Source organism: Kogia breviceps, chromosome 6 (genome assembly GCF_026419965.1).
Source record: "Kogia breviceps isolate mKogBre1 chromosome 6, mKogBre1 haplotype 1, whole genome shotgun sequence".
NCBI lineage: Eukaryota > Metazoa > Chordata > Mammalia > Artiodactyla > Physeteridae > Kogia > Kogia breviceps.
This window is the reverse complement of record NC_081315.1, coordinates 72,137,447-72,160,791: the sequence shown is the minus strand read 5'-3', so window position 1 is coordinate 72,160,791 and position 23,345 is coordinate 72,137,447. Positions and strand designations below refer to the sequence as shown.

Below are 23,345 nucleotides of genomic sequence, written 5' to 3'. Positions count from 1 at the left end.
TCACCATTGAGAACAATGCTGGCTGTGGGTTTGTCATATATGGCCTTTATTATATTGAGGAAAGTTCCCTCTATGCCTACTTTCTGCAGGGTTTTTATCATAAATGGGTGTTGAATTTTGTCAAAAGCTTTCTCTACATCTATTGAGATGATCATATGGTTTTTCTCCTTCAGTTTGTTGATATGGTGTATCACGTTGATTGATTTGCGTATATTGAAGAATCCTTGCATTCCTGACATAAACCCCACTTGATCATGGTGTATGATCCTTTTAATGTACTGTTGGATTCTGTTTGCTTGTATTTTGTTGAGGATTTTTGCATCTATGTTCATCAGTGATATTGGCCTATAGTTTTCTTTCTTTGTGACGTCTTTGTCAGGTTTTGGTATCAGGGTGATGGTGGCCTCATAGAATGAGTTTGGGAGTGTTCCTCCCTCTACTATCTTTTGGAAGAGTTTGAGAAGGATAGGTGTTAGCTCTTCTCTAAATGTTTGATAGAATTCGCCTGTGAAGCCATCTGGTCCTGGGCTTTTGTTTGTTGGAAGATGTTTAATCACAGTTTCAATTTCAGTGCTTGTGATTGGTCTGTTCATATTTTCTATTTCTTCCTGGTTCAGTCTCGGCAGCTTGTGCATTTCTAAGAATTTGTCCATTTCTTCCAGGTTGTCCATTTTATTGGCATAGAGTTGCTTGTAGTAATCTCTAATAATCTTTTGTATTTCTGCAGTCAGTTGTTACATCTCCTTTTTCATTTCTAATTCTATTGATTTGAGTCTTTTCCGTTTTTTTCTTGATGAGTCTGGCTAATGGTTTATCAATTTTATTTATCTTCTCAAAGAACCAGCTTTTACTTTTTATTGATCTTTGCTATTGTTTCCTTCATTTCTTTTTCATTTATTTCTGATCTGATCTTTATGATTTCTTTCCTTCTGCTAAATTTGGGGGTTTTTTGTTCTTCCTTCTCTAATTGCTTTAGGTGCAAAGTTAGGTTGTTTATTCGAGATGTTTCCTGTTTCTTAAGGTATGATTGTATTGCTATAAACTTCCCTCTTAGAACTGCTTTTGCTGTATCCCATAGGTTTTGGGTCGTCGTGTCTCCATTGTCATTTGTTTCTAAGTACTTTTTGATTTCCTCTTTGATTTCTTCAGTGATCACTTTGTTATTAAGTAGTGTATTGTTTAGCCTCTATGTGTTTGTATTTTTTACAGCTCTTTTCCTGTAATTGATAGCTAGTCTCATAGCGTTGTGGTCAGAAAAGATACTTGATACGATTTCAATTTTCTTAAATTTGCCAAGGCTAGATTTGTGACCCAAGATATGATCTATCCTGGAGAATGTTCCATGAGCACTTGAGAAAAATGTGTATTCTGTTGTTTTTGGATGGAATGTCCTATAAATATCAAGTAAATCCATCTTGTGTAATGTATCACGTAAAGCTTGTGTTTCCTTATTTATTTACATTTTGGATGATCTGTCCATTGGTGACAGTGGGGTGTTAAAGTCCCCTACTATGATTGTGTTACTGTCGATTTCCCCTTTTATGGCTGTTAGTATTTTCCTTATGTATTGAGGTGCTCCTATATTGGGTGCAAAAATATTTACAATTGTTATATTTTCTTCATGGATCGATCCCTTGATCATTATGTAGTGTCCTTCTATGTCTCTTGTAATGGTTTTTATTTTAAAGTCTATTTTGTCTGATATGAGAATTGCGACTCTAGCTTTCTTCTGATTTCCATTTGCATGGAATATCTTTTTCCATCCCCTCACTTTCAGTCTGTAAGTGTCCCTAGGTCTGAAGTGGGTCTCTTGTAGACAGCATAGATATGGGTCATGTTTTTGTATCCATTCAGCCAGTCTGTGTCTTTTGGTGGGAGCATTTAATGCATTTACTTTTAAGGTAATTATTAATATGTGTATTCCTATTACCATTTACTTAATTGTTTCGGGTTCTTCTTGTAGGTCTTTTCCTTCTCTTATGTTTCTTGCTTAGAGAAGTTCCTTTAGCATTTGTTGTAAAGCGGGTTTGGTGGTGCTGAACTCTCTCAGCTTTTGCTTGTCTGTAAAGGTTTTAATTTCTCCATCAAATCTGAATGAGATCCTTGCTGGGTAGAGTAATCTTGGTTGTAGGTTTTTTTCCTCCATCACTTTAAATATGTCCTGCCACTCCCTTCTGGCTTGTAGAGTTTCTGCTGAAAGATCAGCTGTTAACCTTATGGGGATTCCCTTGTGTGTTATTTGTTGTTTTTCCCTTGCTGCTTTTAATATGTTTTCTTTGTATTTAATTTTTGACTGTTTGATTATTATGTGTCTCGGCGTTTTTATCCTTGGGTTTATCCTGTATGGGCCTCTCTGTGCTTCCTGGACTTGGTTGACTATTTCCTTTCCTATATTAGGGAAGTTTTCAACTATAATCTCTTCAAATATTTTCTCAGTCCCTTTCTTTTTCTCTTCTTCTTCTGGGACCCCTATGATTCGAATGTTGGTGCGTTAAATGTTGTCCCAGAGGTCTCTGAGACTGTCCTCAGTTCTTTTCATTCTTTTTTCTTTCTTCTGCTCTGCAGTAGTTATTTCCACTATTTTATCTTCCAGGTCACTTATCCATCCTTCTGCCTCAGTTATTCTGCTATTGATCCCATCTAGAGTATTTTTCATTTCATTTATTGTGTTGCTCATCGTTACTTGCTTCCTCTTTATTTCTTCTAGGTCCTTGTTAACTGTTTCTTGCAATTTGTCTATTCTATTTCCAAGATTTTGAATCATCTTTACTATCATTATTCTGAATACTTTTTCAGGTAGACTGGCTATTACCTCTTCATTTGTTAGGTCTGGTGTGTTTTTATCTTGCTCCTTCATCTGCTGTGTGTTTTTCTGTCTTCTCCTTTTGCTTAGCTTACTGTGTTTGGGGTCTCCTTTTTGCAGGCTGCAGGCTTGTAGTTCCCTCTGTTTTTGGTGGCTGTCCCCAGTGGCTGAGGTTGGTTCAGTGGGTTGAGCAGGTTTCCTGGTTGGGGGGACTAGTGCCTCTGTTCTGGTGGATGAGGCTGGATCTTGTCTTTCTGGTGGGTAGATCCACGTCTGGTGGTGTATATGGGGATGTTGGTAGCCTTATTATGATTTTAGGCAGCCTCTCTGCTAATAGATGGGGCTGTAGACCTGTCTTGCTCTTTGTTGGGCATAGGGTGTCCAGCACTGTTCGTTGCTGGTCCTTGAGTGAAGCTGGGTCTTGGTGTTGAGATGGAGATCTCTGGGAGATTTTCGCCGTTTGATATTACATGGAGCTGGGAGGTCTCTTGTGGACCAGTGTCCTGAGGTTGGTTCTCCCACCTCAGAGACACAGCCTTGACATCTGGCTGGAGTGCCAAGAGCCTTTAATCCACATGGCTCAAAATAAAAGGGAGAGAAAAATAGAAAGGAAGGAAGGAAGGAAGGAGGAAGGGAGGGAAGGAAGGAAGAAAGGAAGGGAGGGAGGAAGAAAGGAAGGGAGGAAGGGAGAAAAGGAAAGGAGGAAGGAAGGGAGGAAGGAGGGAAGGAAGGAAGGAGGGAAGTAGGAAAGAAAGGAGGGAAGAAAGGAAGAAAAGGGAGAAGACAAAATATAGTTATTAAAATAAAAGATAATTATTAAGAAGAAAAATTTCTATTAAAGAAAAAAAAAAACGGGTCAGTCTAACCCTCGGACAAATGGTGAAAACAAAGCTATACAGACAAAATCTTACACAGCAGCACACACATACACACTCACAAAAAGAAAAACGGGTCAAATAATAGTATATCTTGCTCCAAAAGTCCACCTCCTCAACTTGGGATATTTCACTGTCTATTCAGGTTTTTCACAGATGCAGGGCACTTCAAGTTGACTGTGGAGCTTTAATCCGCTGCTTCTGAGGCTGCTGGGAGAGACCTCCCCCTCTCCTCTTTGTTCGCACAGCTCCAGGGGTTCAGCTTTGGACTTGGCCCCGCCTCTGCGTTTAGGTCGTCCGAGGGTGTCTGCCCTTCGCTCAGACAGGATGGTGATAAAGGAGCAGCTGATTCGGGGGCTCTGGCACAGACCAGGGGGGAGAGAGGGGCACGGATGCGGGGCGAGCCTGCGAAGTCAGAGGCCGGCGTGACGCTTCACCAGCCCGAGGTGCGCCGCACGTTTTCTCGGGGAATCTGTCCCTGGATCCCGGGACCCCGGCAGTGGCGGGCTGCACAGGCTCCCGGGAAGGGCGGTGTGGAGAGTGATCTGTGCTCGCACACAGGCCTCTTGGTGGCGGCTGTAGCAACCCTAGCGTCCCACACCCGTCTCTGTTGTCAGTGCCGACAGCCGCGGCTCGTGCCCGTTTCTGGAGCTCCTTTATGCGGTGCCCTTCATCCCCTCTCCTCGCGCCCCAGGAAGCGAAGAGGCAAGAAAAAGTCTCTTGTCTCTTCGGCAGCTCCGCGCCCGTTTCTGGAGCTCCTTTAAGCGGCGCTGTTAAACCCCTCTCCTCGCGCACCAAAGGCAAAGAGGGAAGAAAATGTCTCTTGCCTCTTGGGCAGCTCCAGACTTCTCCCAGACTCCCTCCCGGCCAGCCGTGGTGCACTAACCCCTTCAGGCTGTTTTCACTCTGCCAACTCCAGACCTTTCCCTGGGATCCGACTGAAGCCCGAGGCTCAGCTCCCGGCCCTGCCTGCCCTGGCGGGTGAGCAGACAAGCCTCTCGGGCTGGTGAGTGCTGGTCGGCACCTATCCTCTGTGGAATCTCTTCGCTTTGCCCTCCGCATGCTGTTGCTGGGCTCTCCTCCGCGGCTCCGAAGCTTCCTCCCTCCGCCACCCGCAGTCTCCGCCCGCGAAGGGGCTTCTAGTGTATGGGAACCTTTCCTCCTTCACGGCTCCCTCTCACGGGTGCAGGTCCCGTCCCTATTCTTTTGTCTGTGTTTATTCTTTTTTCTTTTGCCCTACGCAGGTACGTGGGGAGTTTCTTGCCTTTTGGGAGGTCTGAGGTCTTCTGCCAGCGTTCGGTGGGTGTTCTATAGGAGAAGTTCCACGTGTAGATGTATTTCTGATGTATCTGTGAGGAGGAAGGTGATCCCCGCGTCTTACTCTTCCGCCATCTTCTCGCCTCCCAGGCATTAAGTTCTTGATGGTAGAAATTAATGCTGTACTTTTTTCTTATAAGAACACTGAAAGGGTTTTAGTTTTAAATTTTTCCTTGGAGCTTTCCCCCCATTGCCATTGGGCTCATTTAAAATCAAAGATCTAAATCACCTGGTTAATAAAGCAAACCAGTTAGTTGTGCTACACTTTATAAGTTACATAACTTTCAAATCTAATTCAATTTAATCTTCACAGTTTAGGCATTCTTAGATACATGTAAAGGCAAGCTTGTTTGGAAGTAATCCTTGTGATTAATGAATGTTATTTGCTTTTATTTTTATGTTACTGAATGATAAAGCTTTTTATAAAATATGAATTATGTTTATTTATAATGATTAACAATGTGTGCTTTATTGAGAAGATACACTAATTTACAATCTACAAACTAAATCTCTACCATCATGAACTACCATTTGAAATATTTGGTTTAATGGTCAATTACAGGACTGTATCAAACAGTAACCATACTAACTGTACTTTATTTTCCGTACTGGTGGAACATTTAAGATAGTTTCTAAGAAACTATTCATTCTGAGCAGTGTGCTGAAAACGAAATGCTCTAGTCAGGTATAGTTTCCAAATAAGAATGTCATAATCCTTCTAAGCATTTAGCATTTAGGATTGTAAGACCCTATGAAGTAATTAAGCAACACAGCTATTTTTGTTGGTTGTGAATGTTGAAAAGAAAGCAAAAAAGAAATATTCCCAAATATCACAGAACTTTCTAACCATGCCATGTACTTGACCCCTTCTCTCTCCTGTGGTTCTCATTATATAATATGTATATTCAATCTCTTTTTCTTACACCAGACAGTATTACTGAAGTCTTCACTAACATCTATGTGACCAGTTTTGGCCCCGTCTCAGATACAGATATGGTGAGTTTTTCATTAAAAAGTATTTTTGCTTCATATAATGGGAAGTCTGGGGGGTAATTTAGAATAAACACGTATTTTTAGTGTTATAGATTCTGGCTCTGTCTCATGCCTATTTAGTCTGCCCAAATACATGGAGAGTTAAGGCTGTTAAACTGCTTATATCTGTGTGCACCATTCTAACTTGAGTGTTCAGATTAACCCTTTATATTTTATATTATTTTCAAAATTTTCTACACAGCTGCAGTGTGGCAAACAATTGTTTAATTAAAAATGATGATATTACTGAGAACCATTTTTTAAGATTAAGACCCCTGCTTGACTTCCATACATCTGGGGCAGTTTCATAGGTAACTGCTTCTTACAGGTTGTGGTTATGGTCAGTGTTACGAATGGAAACCTTCATTGAGTAAGTTGGATTTCTTGTCATCCTAGCTACATAAATACACTACATACACTCATACATATAAATTAATCTAAAGAAAACTAGAATCTTAACATTCTTGAATTCTATGGAATTGGTCTTTATTTTTCTTTAAAATGAGATCAGTAGAAGAGGGCAATTAGTCTGTTGGCTTAGAAATCAGTGGACTAGATACATAATCGATAAATCCTTGGTTAAGCATAAGAATTTTAGTAATCCGTCTTCCACTTACTGCTATCTACAGTGCTCTATTATAGAAGTTTTTTTTGCAAAAATTACTTTTCATCCACCTTCCTTATGGTCAGGGAATGAGAATTAGAGGAGATGCCCTTGTCCCTGCTTTGCCTGCCCTTTCTCCATCATGTCATCTCTTCCCAATTTCTTCCCTTTATCTGATACCCCAAGGGGAAGGATAAGTGTGCAGTTTTCCACCTGGATAAGCACACAAAAACTAAAGGTTTTCCTTTTTTGCAGATGCTTATTAACTATATTAGCCAATTTTTTTAAATTGAAATATAGTTGATTTACAATATTGTGTTAGTTTCAGGTGTACAGCATAGTGATTCAGTTATTTTGTTTTCAGATTATTTTCCATTATAGGTTATTACAAGATATTGAATACAGTTCCCTGTGCTATACAGTAAATCTTTATAGCTTATCTATTTTATGTATAGTAGTTTGTATCTGTTAATCCCATATTCCTAATTTACCCCTCCTCCCCTGCCCACCCCAGCCTTTGGTGACCTTAAGTTTGTTTTCTATGTCTGTGAGTCTATATCTGTTTTGTATATAGATTCATTTGCATTATTTTTTAGATTCCATATGTAAGTAATATCATACATCATTTGTTTTTCTCTGTCTCAGTTACTTCACTAAGTATAAATTCTCTAGGTCCATCCATGTTGCTGTAAATGGCAATATTTCATTCTTTTTTATGGCTGAATAATATTCCACTGTATACTGTATACTGATATACCACATCTTCTTAAGCCAATTTTCTATTGACAGACACTTGGGTTGTTTCCATGTCTTGGCTATTCTAAATAATGCTGTTATGAACACTGGAGTGCATGTGTCTTTTAAAATTAGATTTTTTGTTTTTTTCCAGTTATACACCCAGGAATGGGATGGCTGTACCATATGGCAACTCTACTTTTAGTTTTTTGAAGAACCTCCATGCTGTTTTCATTAGTGGCTGTACCAATTTACATTCCCATAATTATCCATTTTATTGGGACCTCCTTACCTTTCCTTTAGGGAGCAGATATGCTGGTTTTATCACTAAAAAATCAGTTTTTCTTCCACCCAGAGCCATTTCTCTGACCTCATAGTTCTTTTTTTACATTGACTTGGATGGCTGAAGATGTAAAGTGGAAGAGGGGTGATGAGCCCCAATTTTGGGGAGGTGGTTGATACCAAACACTACTGACCTTTGAAGTTCTTTCAAATTAGAATGTGAAGATTTAAGTGCTTTTTTCCCCCAACTTCAGGCATTAGCTACAATTCTGCAACAACAGGAAAAATACCACTTTTCAACATAACTCTCCTCATCCCTTGCAGTATCCTATATCGTGATCTGAAATATTAATCCTCCTCTTTCCATAGGTTAATTTCAGTGTACACAAACTTGAAAAGATCACAAAGACATATTTTTAGTAAGAGTGTGTATCCCAAACATTATTGGTTGGCAGTAAATATAATGTTTCTGTGAAGCTTGTCTTAATAAATGCTTCCTATCTTAGAGACACAGTGAGAAGGAGCACCTAACCTCTATGTGGAGTCAAGTGCAGAGAGTCAGAATTTTGTCAAGCACTACATTGAAAAATTAACAGAATATTATATAAATTATGTTTCTTATATGGTTAGCTATGGTGTTTTATCACAAGCCCAAACAGAAAGGCAAATTATATAGGACCCCAAAATATCAAAGTTTTCAATGTTTTAGATTTTGTGTAGTGAATATTAATACTAACAGTTACTATGACAAAGTTTTTTTGTTTGTTCATTTTGCAGAGTGAATTCTTTTAACTGAAAAAATCAAAATTAAACATATCTTCTTATATGCCTTTTCTAGACATGCAAATGTTTGTTATTTGAGGGATTTAGATAAACAGTTCTATCTTTGGCAAATTATATGAAAAGACTTTTTTCCACTGGTGATAATGGATTAAACTAATCCTCCTCTTCTTTGTTCTGACCATTCTTTGGGATCACTGAAAAATGTATAAAGCAGGTAGCTTCAACTCAAAATGGATTAAAGACTTGAATGTAACACCTGAAAGCATAAAACTCATAGAAGAAAATATAGGGAATAAGCTCTTTGACATTGGTCTTGGCGATGATTTTTTTTAAATTTGACATCAAAAGCAAAAATAAACCAGTAGGACTGACTATATCAAACTGAAAGCTTCTGCAAAAAAGCAAAAAACCATCAATGAAATGAAAAGGCAATCTACAGAATGGGAAAAAAATATTTGCAAATTATTTATCTGATAAGGGGGTAGCATCCAAACTATATAAAGAACTGGTACAACTCAATAGTAAAAAAAAAGCAAAAACAAAAACCACAATCCAATTTAAATAAGAAATAAAAACTGAATAGACATTTCTTCAAAGAAAACATACAAATGACCAAGAGGTACATGAAAATATACTCAACATCAATAATCATTATGGAAAAGTAAATCAAAATCACAATGAGATCTCTCCTCACACCTGTTTAGAATGGTTATCAACAAAAAGACAAGATATTCTGTATGATATCACTTATCCAATTATATGTGAAATCTGGAAAATAAAATAAACTAGTGAATAAAACAAAAAAGAAACAGACTCAGAGACAGAGCAAACAAACTAGTGGTTACTGGTGGGGAAAAGGAAGGGAGGAGAGGCAAGATAGGGGTACAAGATTAAGAAGTGCAAACTACTATGTGTAAAATAAATAAGCTATATTGTAGAGCACATCACGGGGGTTATAGCCAATACTTTATAATAACTATAAATGGAGTATACCTTTAAAACTGTGAATCACTATGTTGTATACCTGAAACATATAATATTGTACATCAACTACACCTCAATAAAAATAGTTTTTAAAAAAGGCAAGAGATAAATGTCAATGATGTGGAGAAAAGGGGACCTTTGTGCAGTTAGCAGCCATGTAAATTGATGTAATCAGTATAGAAAACAGTATAGAGATTTCTCTATAAATTAAAAATAGAAATATCATATTATTCAGTAATCCACTTCTGGTATATATATTCTAAATGAAAATAGGATCCCCAAGAGAAATCTGCACTACTGTTTTTTTTTTTTTTTTTGGCTGTGCTGCATAGCTTGTGGGATCTTTAGTTCCCTGACACAAGAGATTGAACCTGGACCCCCGAAGTGAAAGCACCGAGTCCTAACCACTGGACCACCAGGGAATTCCCTGCATTCCTTTTTTTATTCACCATTGCCAAGATATGGAAGTATGATGTGATATATATATATATCACATGAGAGAGCAAAATCCCAGCATTTTTGACAACATGGATGGACCTCAAGGGTATTTATGTTAAGTGAATAAACAAGACAAATATTGCATTGTATCACAAATATTGCATTGTATCATCATAAAGAGTGATGTTAGATAAGTGGTTGCCAGCTGCTGAAGGGTGGGGACAATAGGGAAAGTTCGGTGAAAGGTTATAAACTTTCAGCTACAAGATGAATAAGTTCAGAGGATATAATGTAAGGCATGGTGACTATAGTTGATAACACTGTATTGTATAATTGAAATTCACTAAGAGAGTAGAACTTAAATCTTCTTGCCAAAAACAAACAAATAATAAATAAATAGATATGAGGCAATGGATATGTTAATTAACTAGACAGAGGGAATCCTTTCACTATGTATATCAAATCACCACTATGATTGCTTCAAATACCTTAAAATTTTTTTCGTCAATTATACTTCAATAAAGCTGATTTTTTTTTAAAAAAAAAAAAGGAAAATAAAAAGAAACTGTGATTGTTTAGTTAGTGTTTCCATGTAGGAATTTCTTCCAGGCATTTGATGGGAAATTTATATATTTTTACAAATCCTAAATTCTGGGAAAAGTCAAATAAGAAAATGGGAAAAAGCATTATAATTCTCCTGCAAGAATTAAAGCTTAGCATACGGAATCTATGGATGTCAAGTTGCAGCCCAGAGCAGGGAATGCTGATGTGTGAAGCTGAACACTCAAGGTTAAGGACAAGTCTCAGAACTGGGACAGGACTGTGTCTGAGTGAAGCAGTCACGATCAGGCAATAATGCATCTAGCAGTTGTGTGTTCTGTCTGCTGCTGTCATTTTGAAATAAATTTGAAATAAATATTAATAAGCTATATGCAAAAATAAATATATAAAAATAAAAAGGTGGGAGCTCATGTTAGGTGTATAGTCGTTGTCAATAGAGCAAATTTAAACTCATCTGTGAACTGAATTCAGAATGTTGCTGTCTTTGGTGACTTTAGCCCAAGAATTTAAAGAAATTTTAACAGGCTCAAGATAGGCTTTCTTATTTGGGGGGACACTACCACACATTATATTAAATATGAAAATGCACTCATATTCCAAACCATATAGGTTGAATTAAGTTGAGTAGAATTGTGTTTGGCAACATTTAAATATTTAAAAATCACTTATTTTAATTTTTTAAGTTTTCTTTATGTATTTTGGATTATGTGTGTGTATGTATGTGAGCACATGCACTTGTATATTGAGAAATTCTCTAAAATGAAATACATATTTAACATCTCTTAGGCTCTTGAGATGCTTGAAGGCCCTAGACGTTTTTTCCTAATACACATTTTCTTTGAATCACCTAGCCTAACATAGTCCTATAGAATTCTCTTTGGTCATGTAAAATTTTCTACTTTATTTCCATCTTTATGCACCTTGTTTACTCAGTCTTACCAATAGTTGGGTTGGGGAGAGTCTAATTAATTGCAAGACCACTAACTGGGTTACTTTTTCAGAGTCCAGTTAGAGAAAAGGATCCATAATGGTAATTAGAACAGGGAAAATCTCATAGAATGAATTATAGATTAGTACAAGATGGTTAAATAAAAATGTAAAAGAAGGCTCTAAGCAATATAGATTTAGCAGATGCAGACGGCAGCATCTGCTTCTGGGGTGAAGCATCATGAACAAGGAAGGAACTCAGGACTTGTAAAGGAGTCCTTCCCCTAAGACCAAGACTTAGAGCTCACTGGAGAGGACTTTATGGTTAGAGGAGTATGCACCTCCTGCTGGTGAAGAAACATATGAGGGTACATGCTGGTCAGAGGAATATCCTGCCTGCTGGCTGACAACTCACAGCTCAGCAGTCCTTTGAAGCTATGTCAGAGAATGACAGGGCACCTGAACTAGGAAGAGAAGCAGAAAGAAAAGCCCTCTCCCCTTGCTATGACATGGCAGTATCCCTCCAGCACCTTCTAATGGCAAAGCCTAATATTGTGTGAGCGGGTGAAGGAGCACTGTTTACAGAGCCCTTCTCCTGTGTCACAAAGAAGGGGAAAGGAGGGTGGACTTGGAGCTGAGAGGCAATTCACTAATAATAGGTGTACATAATAATGTGTGATATCAGGAGGATTTTGAGAGAGAGTCAAGAGGTAGTTTGACCATGCAACAGCTGCTGTTTGATATGTGTCCAAATCTAGAGAAGAAAATGAAAGCTGAGTAATTTATATACACATGTAACACAGATACACACAAATACACACTCTTACTCATATTATAAATATATTAGGGAAGATAGAGCTCAATTTAAAAACATGTATGCATTTTATGAAGAGAAATGACTTGGACCTCACGGTGCTCACATGGAGTGATTTCTAATCTTGATATTACTTTTGTTGGAAAGCAAAACAAATAATGAGGAAAAGTTTGAATATATGTTAGTATGAATGGCCAGGTCAAGAAATGAAACTTATATGTGTGACTCTAAAGAGAAAGCAATTTAGTATGATGCAGAGGTACAAGATACCCACATTATTATTACCCATACATAAAGGTGGATATGAAGATATCTAATTCATGTCTTACAGAAGCAATTTATTAATGGGAAAACAGTAAAGAATAAATTTAATTTCACTTTTGGTAGCTTAGCTAATACTCTTATTTCTATGCAGTGTGCATACTCAGTAGCAAGACTTAAACTCCTAAGTCCTCCTGTGCAGGTCAGTGATGTAGATTTGTTATGACATTAGCCTGAGAGGAAAAAGCAGCCTAGCAAAAAGAATTAAGAAGCAAAAGAGCAAACACACACACACACACTGCTGTCTCAGAATCATTAACTAGTGTAACTGTCCAAAGAAAGTTGTAGATATAAATTATAATTAAAGATTCTAATTACAGCACTTGCAATTAAGTACAGTTTTTTAAAAATTTCAACATTTAAAAAAATTCATGAGTAAGAAGGTAAACTTGGGGATGTAATAGCAGCTAATTGACAAAGTTGGTAGTAGCTGACTGCACCTTTAAGCGATTTATAGCTCTTCTGTGTGTATTTTTTACTTTTTTATTTGGTCTATATAGGGGGTCTTTTCCCACTCTAGTAAGCGTTTTCACTGTGTGGGCATATTCTTCAGACATAAGTGGTGTAGCCACCAACTATTGCACTGAAACCTAGACTAAGAACCTCAGCCCAAATGCTTATCTCTTGCACTGCTAAGTGTTAGCGTTAGATCTTGAACAATGAACACTTTGAAATCTCAAGATTTCTGATCTAGAGTTTACCATTAGGCTATTAAGAAACAGTCAGCCAGGTAAGTGGTGACCTTGGTTTATTGATCATAACAATCCCCTTAGTTAATACTTGTCTATCTTATGAAAACACAGAGTGCATTAACTCTTAGAAACCCCAGAAGCTATTGGGATATTATGTAGTTCAGTAGTTAACATCATAGGGAGCTTTAGAGAATTATTAGATCTTGATATCTGGCCAAAAATTAACACTGGGTTTAAGCTGTCAACACTTATCAGAAGTTGCCAACTGTTAATGTTTCCTCACTTTAAAGTCAGAATGTAGAAGTTGATTACTGGACAGTTATTGATATTTTGGAAGGATAGGAATTAGACTTAGCTAATATTCAGCCAATATTTTTCAGTACCCTCCTAGAATTTTTAATAATGTTCCTCAAAATGAGAATCATAGAAACTTGTGTTGGGATCAGTTGGAGTATTTATTTAGAAAGCGATTTCCTAGGTTCCTTCTATTATCTGTGGAATCATAATTGCTTGTTGTGGGACATGACAGCCTGCCTTTTAACAGGATTGAGGTATTTGACTTTATGCTGAGGGCAGCCAAAAACCATCGTAGGATTGGTGGACGATTGGGGTAATACAGAAGGAATGTGAAGAGTCAGATTATCTGCAATCCAGTAATTTATATTAGAGGACAAGGAAAGGAAAATATTGTTTGAAAACAGATATATGCCAGCCAAGAAATGATTGTAGACTGGGTCATGATGGGTAGAGGGACTACTACCCTTAAAGAAAGAACTGAAAAGATTTAAAAGATGTGGGCTTCCCTAGTGGCGCAGTGGTTGAGAATCTGCCTGCCAATGCAGGGGACATGGGTTCGTTCCCTGGTCTGGGAAGATCCCACATGCCGCGAAGCAACTGGGCCCGTGAGCCACAACTACTGAGCCTGCGCGTCTGGAGCCTGTGCTCCGCAACAAGAGAGGCCGAGATAGTGAGAGGCCCTCGCACCGCGATGAAGAGTGGCCCCCGCTCGCCGCAACTAGAGAAAGCCCTTGCACAGAAACGAAGGCCCAACACAGCCAAAAATAAATAAATAAATAAATTTATTTATTAAAAAAAAGATTTAAAAGATGTGATAGAAATGATAAGCTTTTGTGATCTGTTGGAAGTAGAGGTTGAATGAGATGTATAGGATGAAGGCTTGGGGGCATTGGGTGGATGGTGGTACCATTCACTGGGATATGGAACACAGGAAGAAAAGTTTTGTTTGCTTTTGTTTTGGTGTCTAGGGGATGAGTATTTGCGTTTTGGATGTACTGAGTTGGGGTCTTTGTGAGAGATTTAATTGGAGATGTCTAGGTAGCAGGAATAGACCTAGAGCTCAAGAGAACTTAGAATGCAGATGGCTTGGGAGCCATCTAATGGTAGTTGAAGGCATACATGAACTTGCACAAGGAAAGAGATTAGGATGAGATGGTAATCATACCCTGACAGAAACTCTAGACGAGAAGAGGATAAAAAAGATTGCAGAGGAATCTGAGAAGGAGCAACCATGGATGTCTGTCCAAATGGAGGTGCATTCCCTTCTCTGACTAGACTGTGCTCTGCTCTTTAAGAACTAACATCAGAGACCACTGCCTTTCCCTCCTTATCAGATGCAACAATGTTCAGTAGTCAGGTGTCTGTATAATTTATGGCCCTCTGTCCATGTAGGATTCTGTATTCTGAAGGAAGTATGATTCATTTAGTAATGGGATGAACCCATAGGTTTTGCCCACAGTGAGTCTCACCTAGGGAGTGGGGTAACAGTTCCAGAAAAGAGTGTAGATAAAGGTAGTTTAACTAGTTTGACTCAATCCATTACCTTTCTGCAGGAGGGCGGCTTGTAAGAATTACATATATCTAGTCATAGCTCACTTGGCTGCCTCAGAGGAGGGCATTCCTTACCAGTCCCCCATTCTTTTGTAAAAACTGAATAACAAACAGCTAGGATTTCTGAACATGAAGTGATTTTTAAAATAAAAATTGCAGAAGTTGCAAGTTCTTTCCCCAGGTTACAAAGGTGGGACCTGTCTTTTGGGGAAAACTATGCAGAACTTGTATGCCTTGAGGAGGAATAATAGAAATCTTCCACCGGTGTTACTCCCATACATTCTCCAGGAAATACCATTACGTGTAGATTATTGTCAGACACAGGAGGTCTCAGGTCCCATGATGCGCATTTTCCCGAGAGTTAACTACAACACCAGGAGAATGTGGTTTTAGTGCCAACGCAGGAGAGCATTACAAAAGTAGGGAGAAAACAACGGTGTCATATATTATGGTAAAGCCAAGAAAATGATTTAAATGTGTCATTAGATTAAGAACAGGGAGATATTTGTTGATCATGGTAAAAGCAACCAGATTGCAGTGGGCTGAAGCATGTGGGAGGTGAGGAAATGGAGAAAGAGTGGAGGCAACATTTTTAAGCAGTGTGGTCGAGGAGAGAAGGCAAGGTGGGGGGCAGTAGCTGCAAGGCATTATAACTATCAGACAGGCTTTTATTTTTAAAGATTGCATTGAACTTCTCACTGTTCTTGGAACCTGCCATTATCTTTAACAACTCTCTGGCCTTGCGAATGTTTTTCCCTGTTCTTGTTATGCCTACCCTCCTCCTTGGCCAACTGGAGAGCATTCATTTATTCAAAGCCAAGCTCCATTTCATCTTCCCTGATGTTTTTCTAGGCTACTCCAAGTAGAGTCAGTCCTTCTTGTCCCTATGCCCCACCACATGGCTTTCACACGTTTTAATGACTTTGCATGCTAGATTATAAAAATCTGAACATGTTTTTCTTCTGTACTGCTGTCTGAGCTACTAGAAGGCATGTGTTGTGTTTGTTCTTTTCAACCAGATTTGCTTAGTACATACTCTGTCTGTCACAGTGTTGGAAGCTGAAATACTTAAGTATAACCCAGTGCTGCCCTTATGTTCTTCACAGTGTAGTGGGGGAACAGCTAAGGAAAAAAAAAACAACTTTACAACAGTGTGGTCATGTTTTTATTGAAGTATTTATGGAATAATATGGTGGCAGAGGAGATGTGGATAGAGAATATCTATATCTGAGAAGGTTTCTAGGAAAAGAAGTTAGTGGAGGACAAACAAGGACTGGCTGGCTATGTAATGGGAAAAGTGTTTTAGCACAAAGTGAAAAAGCTTGTTGAATTTAGTAAAATGTAAAAAAGTTCAGAGTGACCGCAGCCTAGAATACTCTTAGAGATTTGGGGGGAGATGAAGCTAGAAAATAACTTAGAATCAGATCATGAAGGGCGTTATAGCCAAATGCCCCCAAACACCATAAAAGCATCTCCAAATATAACTTAAAACATAGTAGGTTTCTGTTACCATAGATCTTGTTATAGCCTGACTTTTTTATATGTGTCAATATATTTTTAAAAATAAATATTATATAAAAGAAAAGCCTACTGTGATTCATTTAATATAGTTACACAGACACACACACACATAAACATATACACTTCATACTTGTGAATTTAAGGATTAGGGTATTGCATGCAGGGGACTGAGATAAGATATCTGAGAGCTTTTCTACCGTCTGCCTCTGCTGATGCCTTTCTCGTTGTGCACCATTTGAGCTATTATGGCCCAGAATCCTTGTTACTATATTTAATTTCCAGTGGCTCCTCTTATTCATGGACTAATTATTGCTTTTTTCCTATGTTCTGGGCAGCTAGATACTGTTGATACATTGAAGGAGGTGGTCTTTGTACTTGTTCTCAATGTGGAGTAAAAGTTGCCAAATGTAGGGGTTGACAGGGAAGAGAGACTACAAGGGAGATCAATGAGTTTGGGTAGTAAGGTGAAGCATGACACATCAGAGGCCCTGCAGTATCACTATTGCTATAGGCAGCATATATGGAGAATTGCTAAGCATGAGACCAGAGAGGTAAGGGAGGGAGGGGTCATTGCAGGGCTTTGGAATCTGTGAGAAAGCATTTGGGCTTCATCCCAAGGGCTTTAGAAATTCAATTGATCAAACTCAGCAGCACTTCACTCTTTGGATCTTCTTTTGCCATATCATGACAATATCTGGGTACATCTTGTAGCTTTCTGTTCACTTTAAAATATCAAAGAGCCCAGTCCAGTCCAATTTTAACTTCAATCTCGTATGCCATTTAGAGCTTCTCTCCTTTTCTTAGCTGTGGTCACAGGTAAGGGGTGCACAGTGGATGAGAGTACATGATCTACTCTTCCTCTCCTCTTTCTGGGTCTTCCAGAGTTGAGGCAAGAAAAAGGGAGATTATTAAAAGGGGGGGAAATTCCTTTTTACTTAGCTTATTCTGTTGGTTCTCTCTTGGCAATCAATGACATTTGAATGGCCGGTAGATAAATACAGGACCTCTCATGGGGCACACGTGATTTCCTCTCAATGACCTCTTTATTATCCAAAACACCAAAAGCACAGCTGACTTATTCTTTCATGGACCTCTTGTGGCATCCTACTTAGCTCCTGCCCCTGCTCCTGCCCACTTTACTTTGTGCCCTTTTGCTTCTGGGTGTCCCTCTCTTGCCAGGCCACCTTCTTCTTGAGTACGGGGAATGGGGGGAGAAGGACACTTTGAAGGTGATTCATACCAGGCTACCTTCTTTGATGTCCAAATTGTTTCTAAGAACTTTACGTGTATTATACCATTTCATCCTTAAAGGAAGTAAGTTGTATAATTATCACCATTTTACAGATACGTCAGCTGAAATAGAGATTAAGTGACCTGCTAAAGGTCCAGTACCCTATTCTATCTGAGTTAAGATTGCATGCACTTAACATCTATTTCACATTACTCAACTTATTATTATTGCTGTTATCCTTCAATCTTGTGTCTGAGTCAGTTTTAAATGTGGAAAGAAGACTTTGACAGAGATTCCAAAACTTCAGTCTCAGCCTGCCTGCAACTTTCCATAATACATGACTAGTGTCTGTTTTTTAGTCTATACAGAAGGAAATTTCCCTTTAATGTCCCACCTCCAAGGATTGTTTTTACATATGGTACAATGAAAAAACATGATGTTGGGAAACATAAGGTTTGAGTTCAACTTTTGGCTTTCTCTCTTTTTTCTTAATGAATATGTGAAATGGGAATAGTTCTCTATATTTAATAAGGTTATTATGAATTTTAAATAATAAATTGTATCAAAGTGAATTGCAATTAACATATTCTATTAATCATTTTACGTATTTTGATTAGATATATATTTTAATAATTTACTGCTAGAATCTGAACCTTTAGTATCAGTTTCTAATTTGTTTGTAATCCTGCCAGGCATCTAGTTCCAAAGAGAAAGCCCAGGCATCTTGCCTGCACAATAGTCCGAACATGCAGTAGCTGTGGTGGTCTGAAGTCTGTTTGTGTGAGCGTCTTTGCATAATAAGATTTTATGAACTGCACTAATTGGGTTTACTGACACTGCTGATCTGTTCTTAAGCTTTTCACTTTTTGAAATTTTTGCAATGCTAATACTGGGCTAAATTCCTGGTTCACACCCCTTTGAGTACCAACTGAAACTGTTAGATCTTACCCATTCTTGTATAGTCTCAGAGTGTTATTTCTTCAGTTGCTACATACATGCTTCATAAACCACATTTTTCTTCGTTATTGAAGAAACACACTGATAGGAACTTACTCAGAGGAGACTAACCTTTAATAGCAAAAGGGTATAATGAAATAAATTCTGGTACTTTAAAATACACTCAGTAGGGAATTCCCTGGCAGTCCAGTGGTGAGGACTGTGCTTTCACTGCTGAGGGTTCGGGTTCAATCCCCGGTCGGGGAACTGAGAGCCCACAGGCCGCACGGCACAGCCAAAATAAAATTAAATTAAATTAAAAAAAAATACACTCAGTAAATCAAAGTAAATGAGAAATAACCCCAAGAGCAGTCCTGCAATTTGGTTATGTTTTAGTGAGTAGATATAATTCTACAGAAATTGGCTACAAGCACTGACTTATAATTAATGTAGCCAGGCACTAAAAAATATGCTGTCTTCACTAAATTAATGTGTCCTTGAAATCATGTTTATTCAATAAACTGTGCAATAGAGAGTGATTTCCTTGTTAGCATTACATTTTATGGAAATAACACTTAGTGGTAGTAAAGACATTAGGCTGGAAATCACATCCTTGTCTGGGTTCTGCCCCTTACAAGCTTGGAAACAGGGCAGTCACTAAATTTATCTATAATCCCATCTATAAAAAGGAGAAGTTGGATTAAATTTCCCATAAAGAGTTTTTCAAATCTTGAAGTGTATGGATTCTTCAACTTTTCAGTCTCAGTTAACAGCCTCATGTGTCCTATACACAGGCCAGAGGATAGCTGCATGCTGATATGTCCTTATGAATTTTTTTTGTTTCTTTCTAAATGTGCTCCTTGGTTGTTTGTGTATTGTCTGAGAGATTTTGTAGTTGATCTTGGTATTATTTATTTCTTTTAGAACTTCGGTTCAAGGGACTAGGTCTTATTTGTATGAAGAAGTTGCATTGTTTTGTACTTTCTGGCAATTTTCTTGTAACACACAAATCAAGTAATTACTATACTAGTATATAGTCTCATGACAAATTTGGGTTTTATTTTAAGAAACCTTTCAAAAATATTCTTTTCAAGTACTGAGAATGTGTGTTATATATGCATTTAAAAGAATCACATGCAAATAATCTGTCTGGAAATTCTGTAGTAACTTAGTGGATATGAAATGAATATTATTTCATTGAAATGTCTCCTTTCCCTGTTATTTTAATCTTGAAAGCAAAACCACAAAAACTAGTGAGTCAACTGTATTTATTTGTTTATGTATCTATATGTCTGTATCTATATGCTTTTGTACGAATATATTGAGGTATTCTGAGAAGCACAAAAGCAGAAATTGGAATTAGATAAAGTTAGAATACATATTATTTTCAGGAATAATTATTGTGTCATTATTAAAATAGATTTATTTTTACTCATATGTAAGATTTCTATTCCTGAGCATATTTTAGCATTTAATATGTTTAAATTGTGCTTTATTATTTCTAAATATCTTTCTTTAATATTTTATAATATAGCAACCAAAAGTCTGATTCTAAATTTATATTATTCTAATACTTGTCTTAATGATTGCCATAATGAAAAAGATATGCAAATTCAAATTTAAGAAGTGCATCATTGGCTACTGATTACTGAACCATCATGCCAATTTTTAAAAAACCCATCCACCAAGTATAGATGTTCATCTTCATGTTCTGGATATTTGGTTTTCAAAACAACTTACTATTTGCAATGTCCTTATGCTATCATTAACCAGTATTTCATGGCACAACATGTGCTTCAGATGAAGCTCATAATTAAATGTAGTGGGTATAAACCCATATTTTAAGTAGCCTTATTGAAAATTATGAATTTGCTTTTGCATATTTCTTTGTAGAGTTGATTAGTTCATCATTCTTTATGTGGCTTATGAAGAACTCATATTAGGCATAGAAGTCATAGCCCCTTTTCTTATTTTTCACTTGTGCTTGTGTAATTATTAGTGTTTTCTTCAATCCATGGTGTCATTTAGCAATAATTTTAAAGTCAATTGTCTATTTTCACTAGAGTTAGTTTAATCAAAACTAGTTATTATAACTTGAAAATTCACCTGAGGACAAATCACAGTACACTGAATGCAAATGAATTCAGCATCACTTGACCATTCCCTGTTGTGGCTTCTTCTCTTCCCATAGCATGCCTTTCATGCATGACCATCACCTACTACTTATGGACATAGTGAGAGTGCCAATATCATTCCATATATTATTAGCAAAGCTTAATTTACTTCTTATATTTAGGTAAGAATTCTATATGAACATAAAGATTCTAATATTTTCTTTCTACACCCAAGTGGATGTACACACCCCACTTTGTAAGCTATTGTTCTAAGCTGATAGTCTTGTTTCTACTCACGGGCCTTCACTTAATTGAGGTACAATACAGTTGATTACAGGTATACTTACTAACTTAAAACCAACCTGCCCCCCAATATTAGACCCATGTAACTTTCACTGGAGTCACCTGATGAAGTTTCAGATGTTCTCAAACATCTCATTTCATTCACAAAATTCTTTTATTTTTCTCTCACAGAGGGCTAGTGTGATAGGCTGCAATGATGGCACCCATTCTTCACCCCTTTCAATATCAACATCTTTTTTCATTAACTTTGTAATGCCCTCCCACTGAGAGTGAGGTGACCTGCTAAAGTATTTGTAACTCAACTCAATTATAGACAAAAGCTATTGTCTTTATACCAACAGCTAAATGGTATAAATTAGTCTCTAGATTTTACTGGTTAAACTCTGATTTCCCTTAATGGCTTTTACAAAATCAGGAGTGGCAAAGAGTACCTTATACTTTACTTTTCCCCGCTTGTATGCTCTGTTCACTCCTCAACCCATTGCATTTTGGTTTCTGAACTCTTTTTTTCTACTAATCGTTCAAGATCTTTCACCACTATTTGACACTGTTAATCTCTATATGCTTTTAAAAATTTCTTTTCTCTTAGTTTGATGCTTTTCTCTCCCTCTACTTCTTGTGTATGTGTGTATGTATCTGTGTTCTTTTATGAATCCTCTTCCATAATTTTCTAGAGTTCTTATTTATTTTTATCAGTTAATCATGAAACATCTAAATATGTTATCCCATCTATCCTCATCATTTTGTCACTGCTAAAAACAATATAGCCTGGGGACATATCCAATATATTAGTAATCACGTTAAATGTAAATGGACTGAATTGTCTTACCATTAAAAGATGGAAATGGTCAGGTTCAACAAAAATTTTTCTTAAACTATTGTAAGTACATTGAAAATTATTGCTATCTTCAGAGCATAATCTCTTATCATAAAGCAGTAAAATTAAACATCAATGACAAAAATATAAGTAAAAGAAACCAATATATTTGGAATCATAAAAACATACTTCACAATATCTCCCACATAAATAAAAAAAAAACTCATAATAGGAAGTGTAAAATGTCTTCGACTGAAAAATAAACAGATACAGATCCCTGCCTATATAAACACTAGACACATGAAAGAAATGCCATAGTTGAGCTGTGGGGAAAGATAGGCCAGTCAATAAATGCTACCAGAAAGTTGTTTTCCATTTGAAAAAAAAAATTGGATCTGTGTCTCATATGATACACAGTAATTCCAGGACCTAAAAGTTAAAAGCAGAACATTGACATGTTTAAGAGAAACATACAGGGTATATTTATGATCTTTTGTATACCTTTATGATCTTTATTATAATTCTTAGTGAGTTCTGTATTTTCTAAAATATTTGTATATAGAAATTATGAAGAATTTCTATAACTCAATAAGAAAAGGACAACCTAAAAGGAAACTGAGTAAATGACATGAACAAACAATCCATAAAAGAGAAAAGTAGAGCATTTAATAAACAAATGAAAATGTGTTAAATTTTACTAGTTAATAGAAAAAGCCAAATGGTAGCTTTGTGAACCATTTCACACCAACCATAATGGTTAAAATGAAATATTCTGTCTATACCAAGTTGTATAGAACCTAGTGGGGATATAAATGTATACATCTCTTAGGATTTCAACTTGACAATATCTTGTTATTTTTGAAGATTTGACAGTATCTTGTTATTTATTGCAATGTATACACCTCTTACAATTTCATTTTGACAATATCGTGTTATTGATTGCACATATAATAAATTTTGTATCCCCACTTGTCCATTTACTCTAGAGCAGTGGTGGATATACCATGATCCACGGGCAAAATCCTGTTGACCAACTTTTCTTGTAAACACAAATTTATTGCAGTATAGCCACTCTGACCCATTTAAGTGTTATCTGTGTCAGACTACAATAGCAGAGCTGAGTAGTTGTGAAACTGACCGTATGGCCAGCAAAGCCTAGAACACCTACTAACCGGCCCCTGATGGAAAAAGTTTGCCGACCTCTGGTCTAAAGTAACTCTTACACCTTAAAGCATTGTATGATAATGTTCATAATAGTATTGCTTACAATAGTGACAAAGGAAATAGAAAAAATATTAAAGAACACGGAAAAAGGAGGAATACTGTAAAACATTCTTACAAGGTAATGCTAGGTAGCAATGAAAATGAACCAAAGTACTAGATATATTGCTATGAATAAATCTCAAC

The 23,345-nt window shown here is 37.1% G+C and overlaps 1 protein-coding gene across 2 annotated transcripts in view; it reads left to right on the top strand.

Annotated features, from left to right (window-relative positions):
* Positions 1–23,345, top strand: part of GABRA2 (gamma-aminobutyric acid type A receptor subunit alpha2) — a 138,485-nt gene that overhangs the window by 55,952 nt on the left and 59,188 nt on the right. For both annotated transcript variants that reach the window (XM_059066309.2, XM_067036042.1), the window contains exon 4: positions 5,924–5,991. In XM_059066309.2, coding sequence (XP_058922292.1) covers positions 5,924–5,991 — 68 coding nt within the window. The remainder of the gene's footprint in view (positions 1–5,923; positions 5,992–23,345) is intronic.